The 12,052-nt window shown below is 45.0% G+C and overlaps 1 protein-coding gene across 1 annotated transcript in view; it reads right to left on the reverse strand.

Annotated features, from left to right (window-relative positions):
* The window catches only part of EGFLAM (EGF like, fibronectin type III and laminin G domains), a 189,197-nt gene that overhangs the window by 106,880 nt on the left and 70,265 nt on the right, over positions 1 to 12,052 (reverse strand). The window contains exons 4-6 of the mRNA XM_004017034.5: positions 10,114 to 10,140; positions 2,099 to 2,216; positions 415 to 550 (exon numbers count right to left, since the gene is read on the reverse strand). Coding sequence (XP_004017083.3) covers positions 415 to 550; positions 2,099 to 2,216; positions 10,114 to 10,140 — 281 coding nt within the window. The remainder of the gene's footprint in view (positions 1 to 414; positions 551 to 2,098; positions 2,217 to 10,113; positions 10,141 to 12,052) is intronic.

Genomic DNA, 12,052 nt, shown 5'->3' on the forward strand with positions numbered 1-12,052 from the left:
AAAACAATCCCCTGCACTTGCTTTTAAAGGTGTTTTATTTTTATTTTTATTTTTTCCTCTCCCTCGAGAAAAGTCACCATCAAACATACACTTCAGTCATAGTATTTCAGAGCCAGGGAGTTACGTTTTGAGCTTGAAATGCAGTGGTGAGCTTGAAAAGCTTGTTGGCAGTGGTACCTCGGGAGTTTTCCGAGCCTAGGACAGTCTGACTGAGGCAGGGAAATGGGGAAGAGGTGAGTACCGATAGGTTTACCAGATGACCCACCATCGAAGAAGGCTAGAGACTGCTATGGGCTCAAGTCAGGTTTCCAAGCCTTTGTCATCTCTTCAATACACATGCAACGGAGATTTCTATGGTGTTTGGAATACCTGTGGTCAATACATTTGGCTTCTGAATGTGACACACAGACTTACCTGGTGAATTCCACAGAATAGTACTGAATAGGAGAGCTTCCTTCACTTTCTCCAGGTTTCCAAGACAGGGCCACCTCGGAATCAGAAACCACAATGACATGCGGCTGCTGGGGTGCTGTTGGAGGCAGGCAGGAATCTAGGCAGGACAGCAAACTGGAGTTGGCTGTAGTCTTTGCTGCTGGAGAGGTTTCATGTATCCAAAAAACATGTACTTTCTACAACCTAAACATCTCTGTTCAGAACAGCCTCTCAAAGTCCAAACCAAAATAAGCATACACCCCCAAATCATAACTGGAATCTCCACTGGATTTCGTATCAATGAGAGCTGATCTTCCCTCCCTCTCCAAGCACCCCTGGTTGGAAATCCAACTAAATTAAATTATGTGCAGACTATTGACCCCAGGACGTACAGTGTTGTGTACCCTTTAAGACCTCTGTGCGTATGTTGGAATTGATATTTACTTGAAAGTGAAAGCCGCTCAGTCATGTCCAACTCTTTGCGACCCCATGGACTATACAGTCCATGGAATTCTCCAGGCCAGAATACTGGAGAGGGGTAGCCTTTCCCTTCTCCAGGGGATCTTCCCAACCCAGGGATCGAACCCAGGTCTCCTGCATTGCAGGCAGTTTCTTTACCAGCTGGGCCACAAGGGAAGCCCAAGAATACTGGAGTGGGTAGCCTATCCCTGCTCCAGCAAATCTCCTCGACCCAGGAATTGAACTGGGGTCTCCTACACTGTAGGCGGATTCTTTACCAACTGAGCTATCAGGGAAGCCCCTTGATATTTACTTATGAAGAAAATTAAATGCTTAATGTAATAGCACTTACTTTCCACTCTTCTGTGTGTGGACCTCCTCCCTTCCCCCCACCCCCATCATCAGCATATATACCGATGGTAAGACATCTGGAAAAGCTCTCATGTGTGAAGACGTAGGATGATTCTATCCCCCCAAGGTCACTGCTATTACTATTTTCATATCCAGACTTTCACATCTGCCAGCTTTACACTGTTGCTTCGGCCAGAAATATTATTCCTGCCTCCTCTTCCTAGCAAAATCCTATGAACTTTTCAAAAGCCAGGCCAAAGATATGGTTCTTTCTGAAACCCTCCTAAGACTTGGGGTGAGGAAGTGCTCCCTCTGAGTGCTCCAGAGCCGTGAGTGGACTCAGATACACTGAGTTACATGCTAACCATGCACCTCTCCCTCCCCAGGGAGCTCCTGAGAGCAACGATGCTTTCAGACCACCTTTGTCCCCTAGTACCCACCATACCACCACCTCAATGAGCATTTGTGAGATTTCCCTGGCCTGTAAAATCTCTTTCCCCACCCCTCTTCCTCACCTTCCTAATTCCCACTTACTTATCAGATCTCTACTTAGTAGTTATGTCCTTAGAGAATTCTTACTGCACCTCTACATCAGATCTGACAAAAGAAGATCTTATATCATGTTGGAAAACACTTGTCACTATCTATACACTAAATAGGTAATATCTTGACCCATCCCGCTAAGTTTTAAGAGGGCCGGGGCTGTGCCTGTTTTTGTTCACCACTGAATTCCCAGAGTCTAGTGTAGCACAATGCCTGGCACAGAGTCGGTCCTCACTGGTATATACTGAATGGAGGAATGAATGAATAGCCCTAAATAACAGTTCTTATTATTAATGAATCAGACCCATTTTACCTTGGGGCAAAGTGGTAACATGCTGAGGAGAGCTAAGCCGCCCTTTGCCAGTCTGGCTGTAAGCTGCCATGCTCACGCGGTATTCAGTGCCTGGTTTCAAATCTCCGATCACTTCCTCCTGTAGATGACCAAACATGAACTGTATCAATGATCAGAAGTTCCTTTGAGGCAAACCAGACAATTTCCATGAGGGTTGCATCTTGAGGCCCTTGTGAAATTTGCTTGGGAGATTGTTTTGCTTTCTCTGTGTGCATGCGTACTAAGTCATTTCAGTCATGTCTGCCTCGGCACAACCCTATGGACTGTAGCCTGCCAGGCTCCTCTGTCCATGAGATTCTCCAGGCAAGAATACTGCAGTGGGTGGTTGCGCCCTCCTCCAGGAGATCTTCTCGACCCAGGGATCAAATCCACATCTCTTATGTCTCCTGCATTCGGAGGCAGGTTCTTTACTCCTAGAGCTACCTGGGAAGTCCTTTGCTTTCTCTAGGATTGGCCAAGTATTTAATTTGCAAAGAGAAAAGCACCATGACGTATTTCCAAAGACTAGTGAATTATGTTTTATTGGAATGTATACACTGTCCTAGAACTGGGACTCATTCACCTTATCAGCTGTTGCTTAACATCTGAGTTCTTCAATAAGAGTACTAGGCTGCTGGAATTCAGCTAAGGATCTTTTCCAGGGCTTGAATCCCCCAGCCCTTTCTTTCCATTTGCATATCACCAATGCTCAGGTACTAGCCACAACAGCAAACTGAGGTCTTGATTTGCATCCATAAAGGAGGGACTCAAACTCTGGTTCCCAAATTGCATCAGAATCACCATGAGGGCTTCTTAAAACAAATTGCTAAGCCTGGCCCCCAGGGTCTCTGATTCAGTAAATCAGGGAAGCATCTGAGAATCTGCATTCTTGAGAAGTTCCCAAGTGATGCTGCTGGTGGGTCATGGTGGGATCTTCCCTGGTGGCTCAGATGGAAAAGAGCCTGCCTGCAGCGCAGGAGACCTGGGTTTGATCCCTGGGTTGGGAAGATCCTCTGGAGAAAGACATGGCTACCCACTCCAGGATTCTTGCCTGGAGAGTCTCATGGACAGAGGATCCTTGCAAGCTACAGTCCATGGGGTCGCAAAGTTAGACATAAACTGAGCGACTAACACTTTCACATTGAAAACCACTAGGACTGATGAGGAATGTGTGTGTGAACTTCACCTGCACAGAAGCCTTGGCCAAGAAGCCCGAGTTGAAGTGGACCCACTCCATCTTGAGGCTTGTGTGTGCTTGTGTGCTTAATCGCTCAGTCGTGTCTGACTCTGTGCAATGCTCTGGACTGCAGCTCTCCAGGATCCTCTGTCCATGGAGCTCTTCAGGCAAGATTCCTGGAGTGGGTAGCCAATCCTTTTTCCAAAGGATCTTCCTGACCCAGGGATCAAACCCAAGTCTCCTGCATTACAGGTAGATTCTTTAGCATCTGAGCCACCAGGGATGCCCCAACTGGAGGCTTCAGTGCCATATGGTAAGTGGGAGCCTAGGTCACAATGGTCTCAGCACATTGTAGTGAAAATGATACTGACATGGAATCCATCAGTCCTGGGCTTGCATTCTGACTCTGACACTTATTGTTAGCTGTGGCCTTCATATTAAATACCCAGAGCATCAGTTTTTTCCTCTGTAAATGGGGATGATGGATAATTTTCTTGCACAGTTATAGCATTTGGGGTAACGCGTGTAAAGTCGCTGGTTCCAAGGCCATCCTCAAGAAGCAGGATTGTAATGATTATTGTCTTGGACATTAAAACTCCTCCTCTTCTCCACTTACCTAGGTCCTACCACTTCTGAGGCCCAACTATCCCCTTGACACCTGACCACACAGACTCAATCTTACCCCACTAAGTGTTACACTACTAAATTAGCACTTTCGTGTATTAAAATTTTTACTATTTCTCCCATGGGATTACAAGCCACTTGAGAGCAGGCATCCTGTCTCATATTTCTTCACAACATCCCCTGCAAATGACTAAATATTCATTGTTGATAAGGAGAACTTATCAATAGATCAACAAAACTTTTTTAAAAGATTCAACAAATAATTATTGAATACTTACTATAGTAGCCCTTAACCCTGAAAACATTTTAAAATCACTCAAAGATCTAAAAATAAAATACCAATGCTAGATGCTACTCCAGACCACTTACATCAGAACTTCTGGGCGGCAGGCCTGAGCCTGTTTAAAGCTCTCCAGGCGATGCTAATACAGGCAGCCAGGTTTGTGAACCACTGGTCCTGGGCTCGCCTGACCTGAGTTCCACGTGTCTCCCCTCCTCTCTCCCTCCTGTATCTACAACCTCTCCCTTACCTACCAGATCCTTCATTACTGTGCTCAAGTCACTCTCATCTTCAAAGCGATCAATTCTTCACCACCACGCATGCGCCCCGCTCACCTCTCCAGAGACAAAACCCTCCTGGCCTTGTCTCCACTTCCTCACCTCCTGTTCCCTCCTCACCCTGCTCCCATCTGGCCTCTCCTCACTGCAAACGACAGAGATATTTCTACCAAAGTCGCCACAACAACTCTGCAGTCCATCAAGTGGGGATGTCTCCATCTTTGCTCGACTTTTTGCAGCTTTCAATACTGTGACCCACCCTTGCCTCTTAAATATCTTGGTTCCCTTGGAAACCGTGTCTGTTCCTCCCAGTCTCTTTCTACTTCTTTTGTTTCTCTTGTCAAGTATCCCTCACCCACTCCCCATTCTCGGCTGGCCCCTTCGGTGCTGGTCTTTCCCAGAAGTTCACCCCTCACCATCTCCTCTCACTCTGTAGCCTTGTTTAGGCGAGCTCATCTACTAGTCCTGTAGCTTCTGACACCTTCGAAAGACACCTCCCTCCATCCCCAGCTCCAAGCTGCCTCTTGATCTCGTCATGAGTTTATGACTGCCTCTTGAGCTTCTCTACTCAACAACCACGCAACTCAAGTTCAACATAACCAAAGCTCACCTAATCACTTCTCCTGCAACCACCAAAAACAAAACAAAAAACTGCTTCACTGTTGTATTCTCTCCTTCATCACCCAAACCAGAAATTCTCAACACTTGTTCACCCCTGCTCTCTGACCATCATTCAATCAAGCACCAATACTCTTCCAGGTCACACGAATCTGTCCATATAGTCCATTTAAGTCCAAGTCCCCATAGTGACTGCAATGCCTCTGACTCTCCCAGCCTCCAAAACTTTCTGCACATCCAATCTGGACTCCACACTGCAAGAGCAGTTCCCTTAAACCCCAAATCCGATCATGTCACGTTCCACTTACGATACCATCTTTGTGTCCCCCTGGTTATTCTTCCAGCATCATCTCATGCCACCGTCTTTCCTTACATTCTGCATTCCAGTCATACTGAAGAACTTGGCAAGGCTCAAATTTATGCCATTCAATTCCTTGCCTCGGGGCCTTTGAACCTGCGGCCCCCTCTGTGAGAAATGCCCTTCTCTCCATGTCTGCCTGGCTTATCCTTCATGACTCAGTTCAGCTGAGACATTACCTCATTTCTCTGGCCCCCTGACCCCAGTCTGGTTAGGTGTCCCTCCTCTATGCCTCCCTGGTGCCCTTGATGTACCTCAATGTAGCAACACTCACCTTAGACTGTAATTGCTTATTGGTCACCTTCTCCCCACCCGCTGGAGGGCACAAGACAAGTTCGTATTCCTCTGGCATGCCAAAGCTTAGAACAACATTGCCAGACACGGAGCAAAGTTCCAAGCAATGCTCTTATGATGAATGAATACATGGACAACTAGTGAATGAATGAAAGAAATGAAACCAAGACGCCTGCCATAAACAGATCACCTCATCAAGAACCAGCTTCTCCTAATAACCCCTCCGACTGGATCATCAGCTTCTGTATCTCTGCCCTAGACCTGGAGTTAGTAATACAGAGACAAGGCTGACTTCCTTTTATCAATCTGTCCCCAGCCACATCCACATGCCTTCTGGACCTGCTCCCTCCTTTCATTTCCCTTGAATCCTTACTTGGGCCATTTCTACAGCCTCCAGGGCGGGTGTGTGTCTCCCATCTTCCATCCCTTCTCTCCCCAACGACTCCATCCTATGTGTAACTGCATGAAGGGTCTTTGCAGAACATACGGTCCTGTTTTCCCAGCCTCACGGCCCCCACCCTCACCCTTGCTCTAATTCTCTGCATCTGTGCATCCCAGTTCTACCATCTGTCTCCTGATGCATGTCAAGTTGGGTGGCTAAGAGGCTAGAGGCAGCAGGTGTAACAACGCTGCTGTCTCACTCCTCCCCCAACTGCCACTCCCAGGTTCTTCCCAGAGAAGCAGAAATACACTCTCAAACCAATCCAATGCTCTCACGGGCTTTTGCTTTACCATTCTTTCCTTCCGTGAAGTTATTACACTGTATGAAGTATGGGGGTGGTGATGTGGTTTTATAAACTACTGCAGATATTAGCTATGCATCAATATCAAACGTAGCTACCATTAACTACCATTTACTGAGTGTTTCCTCTGCTCCAGAAACATAGAGCCTGATTTAATTCTTCCATCAGCCCTGTGAGGTAGGTATCACTCTTATTTTCGTTTCCAGAGGAGAAAACTGAATTCTGAAAAAGTGAATGATTTGCTCAAGGTTGTATATTTATTAAGTGGCAAAGTGGGGATTTGAACCCTGCTTTGTTTGACTCCATGAACAAAGTTCTAATTGGATAATACATGAATGAAAAATATTAAATAATATTTAAATGGACAAAATTTTATAACATAGACACCGAAGATCAGATTATTTTATCTGTACACAAGGAAATTTATGTTATCAGAACTGTAAAAGTGATCATTAAAAATCAAGGGAAATTACACTAATAGAAGTTCTTAATATGGATGAAAAAACAACTAAATTTTTTGTTAGACATGGAATTAATGGTATGACCTTTAGCCCAGGTATATTCTGAAAGGTGAATTGTTACCCTCCCAGAAATTATTTCCAGTCTTTTCCGGTCTTTTCCTGAGCTGACAGGCTGGTAGGTGAGCATAAGGGAGTGAGGTCAAGGGGACTGAGTAGCTGGGGTTATTAAAAAAGCAGCTGGATTCAGTGCCTTAATCATCTCTTCTTCCTCTTGCATCTCTCCTTCCAAATGGAATCCCTCAGAATAGTATGACTTGTGATAACCCTTGAATTCTTTAGCAAAATGCTGCATAATTCCACAAATCTTTCTATTGCTGTCCTTAAATGTCTCATGGCAACTACTTGAGCCTTGCGTCAAACTAGATAAGATGCTAAATATACCCTTTTCAAAGTAGAGAAACAAAGTGTTTTGTTGTCTTGTGGAAGTTTGAAAATGAGTCAAAATAATTCTCTCTCGGACCTCCTTCTCCACAGAACGGTGAAAAACAAAGAGAAAGAAATTGCTTTCTTGGAGTAGAAGCCTGAATGAATTCCAGTCTCCTCCGGCCCCTCCCATACTTTCCTTGGAGAGAGAGTGAAGATGGGCGCACTGCTGCAGAATAGCTTTATTTTGTGTTTGTCTCAGGCTCCTGTGTTGCTCATCTTTGCAACCCTGTGAACTATAGCCTGCCAGGCTCATCTGTCCATGGAATTTTCCAGGCAAGAATACTGGAGTAGGTTGTCATTTCCTTCTCCAGGGAATCTTCCCAACCTAGGGATCAAACCCACGTCTCCTGCACTGGCAGGCAGATTCTTTACCCTTGAGCCACCCTTTACCCTTGGGTTGGGGACTGCTAAACTTTCATCCTACTTCATACTAGACCCAATGTACAAAAACAACCTGGATAGCTATGTAAGAGAAGCCCCTGAAAAGACAGAACTATTCTTAACTGAATCCCTGTTTGCTGTGCAGTGATGAAACTGTATTAAATGGTTCCAAACGTAAATCTCTGACCTTAAATCAGACCTTACCTTTAACCCCATTCATGCTGTACTTTTTTCTTACTGCTGGAAAACCAAGTCATTTGTTTCCAGAAATGAAGTTGGATGTTGCCTTGTTCACTAGTCTGGTCAGGTTGTCCCTACAGGAGGGCATCCAGTGAGCATAGCGGAGAGGTGGCATGAAGTGGGAGAGCGCTGGACTAGGGGCCCGGAGATCCAGGCTCTGCAGCCAAAGAGCTGTGTGGCTTCAGGGACTCCACTTAACTTCTCCAGGCCAGGGTTTCAACACGGAAATTCTACAATTATTTTAAAATAACCTTCACTAGTGGCTAGTGACCTTGGATTCAACATCACATTTGACTTTGCAAGTCAAATCTGTGCTTTGGTTTTCTTAATAGAAGTTGGGAATATTTAGCATCATTAGATGAGAGGCATAGGGAAATAGAAAAGGGTTATCTCCCAAACAGCCTTCTTTCAAAGGTCCCAAGGAAGGCAGGGCAGGCCAGAGTTGGGGGAAGAGTTGGAAGGATTTCCATTTCCTGAGTGGTCACAGAAAGAGTATCATTTGGGTTTTCCAAGAAGGGCAGCATTGGCTTTGGGGCTGAACAAACCTCCCTCATATGGATCTACCCTTATTGCAGGACAGTCAGAATCCCTGAGGCTTGATCGCTAGAATGCCCAGATGTTTCCATATGCCACAGGGAACAAAGAAAACCCTCAGGTGGAAACCCTCAGCGCCTTTGTTTCATAGTCAAGAGATGTTTACAGGGGCTCAGAGACTTTCCCACGATTACCCTTGTTCTAGTGACAGAGCTGGGACCAGATGCAAGCCCCATGATTCCTGTCTGCTTTATCCCTTAACCTTGGGTAAAACCCAAATAGCATCACTATTCCGGGTCAGCCAGACCAGTGAAATCCAGAGCAGGGTGATGGCTTATTCCCCCTTAGTTAGCAAGACAAAATTTACTGAAATACCCAAAGGAAACATAAGTACTTTCTATTTCTATTTTATCTCCTCATTTAAAATTTGGTAGGATTTTAGAATGTGCACAATATATTAGTAGAGTAGCAGATATATAATTTACAAATACTTACATATATTGGTACTCTGGTATATGTTTAAATAATTTTTAACTGATGGTGTGTGCATGGGTGCTAAGTTGCTTCAGTCGTGTCTATCTCTTTGCAACCCTCAGGACTGTAGACCACCAGCCTATTCTGTCCATGGGATTAAAAAGTGTGGATACCAAATGCTAACCAAATCAGAAGCTTTTACATAGGCAGAGTATCAGAGAAAATATCAGAATTCCACCTACTCCACCAGGTTATGGAGAAGGCAATAGCAACCCACTCCAGTACTCTTGCCTGGAGAATCCCATGGATGGAGGAGCCTGGTAGGCTGCAGTCCAGGGGGTCGATAAGAGTTGGACGTGACTAAGCGACTTCACTTTCACTTTTCACTTTCATGCATTGGAGAAAGAAATGGCAACCCACTCCAGTGTTCTTGCCTGGAGAATCCCAGGAACGGGGGAGCCTGGTGAGTTGCCATCTATGGGGTTGCACAGAGTCGGACACGACTGAAGCGACTTAGCAGCAGCAGCAGCAGCAGCAGCAACCACCAGGTTATTTTGGTTAATTCTTCATTTGAATCAGACTAACCATTTGTCAACCCAATCCTCTGTCTGGCAATCAGTTCAGAAAGTCAATCAACCAGGTTTAGGTGCCCAGTCTGGTCTCATTGACAAGATCTAGAATTGTTAGAGAAAGTGAGGAAAGAAGAAAGGGGGGAGGGGGGAGGGGAGCACTTCCTGCAGGAGGGGGCTTGCTGACTAAATATTTTCTCTCCTTTTCAGTCTTTTTCACTTTGGGAGCAAAACTTAAATTACTTCAAACTTTAAAAATATTGCTTTAACTTTACTCTTCCAGGTGAAATACAAGCCATTTCTTTCTAAATGATTAAAAATTCACCCATATGCCCAGCCTTTGCTGCTTCCACTAGAACCAAGCACTCTCTGTGGGCCTTAATCGATGAGGAAGATGCAGGAAAAATAGACATTTTGATGAAAAGAGACCGCCTGACTCCTGGGTTGGGGCAAGGGTTTAACTTTTTGAAGCATACTTACAAAAATCATCTGATGATCCAATCGTCCCTGGAGAGGAAGAAAAAGAAAAAACAATATGAAAAGGAGAAATAGTAAAGCTCACAGGAACTAAAATGAACCCATAGAGTAGCTGAGCTTCCGCCATGTGCAGTCAAGAGCAGCAAACACACGCCTTGGCAATGTGGATTCTCTCCAACCCTCACTCAGTCCTTCTGTGCCAGGTGTGGTGCTGAGGGTTCTAGGACCATGACCTTGTTTAATGTCCACAACATCCTTACTCTGTAGGATGATGCGAGTACAGAGGGTCTCAAACTTTTTCTGTTCTCAGTATAAAATAATACTGGATTAGCAGCACAACCAATCCAGAAAAAAACTCCCTAACAGTTCCGTTTATTCAATAGCTATACCCCAAAGATTTGGTAGTGGAAGTTTACACAGATGTTGCTATTTCCCATGCAACATTCAAATATTCCACAAGGCCCCTGTGAGTTTGCTGCAGAGCCCTGAAGTACCATAGTACACAAGCTGGGAACCACAGACACACTACCCATGATACAGATCCTATTCAAATTCCTGTTCTGTTGATGAGGAAGCTGAGAGCCAGTAAGGTCACCCAGATGGTTTGTTATCATACAGGAATCTGAATGCATGTCAGCCCACTCTGCTATACCAGACCTCTTCCCTCCCCCTTCCTGACTCATTGCCTTTATCGCTAATCATCGTTTCCTCTCTCCGCTCTGTGTGTTCTGCAATCCCCCCTCCCCCACCCAAACACACAAGCACAAGAACATGTATGCACACTTGAGTGTTCAGTCCCTTGGTTCAAATGATTTGAAGTCCCCTGTCTTTGCCTTTTCCAGAAACTGCCCCTGCTTCGAATCTCAACCCCAAATTTTACCTCTTAAACACCTGTTCCTACACTAATCTCAACCTCAGTCTGTCTGGTAAGTGGCATGTGAACGAAATCTGGCCTCACGTTGCTCTCTAATTGTTTTATCTAGTGTAAAGGTGTGTGAGCATGTGCTAAGTTACTTCAGTCTTCCTACTCTTTGTCACCAATGGACTGTGGCCCGGCAGGCTCCTCTGTCCATGGGATTCCCCAGGCAAGAATACTGGAGTAGGTTGCCATTTCACTCTCCGGGGATCTTCCCTACACAGGGATCGAATCCATGTCTCTTACGTCTCTTGCATTGGCAGGCGGGTTCTTTACCACTAGCACCACCTGGGAGACCCAGCATAAATGTGATTTTCCCAAAAGCGGCCCAAGAACAGCAACCATATGTAATATTGTGCTGGGCAGAGTGGCAACTGTGAACATTTGTTGAAATCAGCAAGGTAATCAAATACTACAAGTTGGTAGCATATTCTAACACATAGGTATAGTTAACGGAAAGAATAAAGCCTTTGAGTGTGTGGATCACAACAAACTCTGGAAAGTTCTTAAAGAGATGGGAGTAACAGTCCAACCTTACCTGTCTCCTGAGAAACCTGTATGCAGGTCAAGAAGCAACAGACATGGAACAATTGACCGGTTTAAAACTGGGAAAGGAGTATGTCAAGGCTGTATATTGTCATCCTGTTTATTTAACTTATATGCAGAGTAAATCATGTAAAATGCCAGGCTAGATGAATCACAAGCTGGAATCAAGATTCCCAGGAGAAGTATTAACAATCTCAGATATGCAGATGATACCACTCTAATTACAGAAAGCAAAGAGGAACTAAAGAGTCTCTTGATGAAAGTGAAAGCGGAGAGCTGGCTTGAAACTCAATATGAAAAAAATTAAGATCATGACATCTGGGGCCACCACTTCAGGGCAAATAGATGGAGAAAAAATGGAAACAGTAGCAGATTTTATTTTCTTGGGCTCCAAAATCACTGGATGGTGACTGCAGCCACAAAATTAAAAGATGCTTGCTCCCTGGAAGGAAAGCTATGACAAACCTAGACAGCATATTA

Source organism: Ovis aries, chromosome 16 (assembly GCF_016772045.2).
Source record: "Ovis aries strain OAR_USU_Benz2616 breed Rambouillet chromosome 16, ARS-UI_Ramb_v3.0, whole genome shotgun sequence".
NCBI classification, from domain to species: Eukaryota; Metazoa; Chordata; class Mammalia; order Artiodactyla; family Bovidae; genus Ovis; species Ovis aries.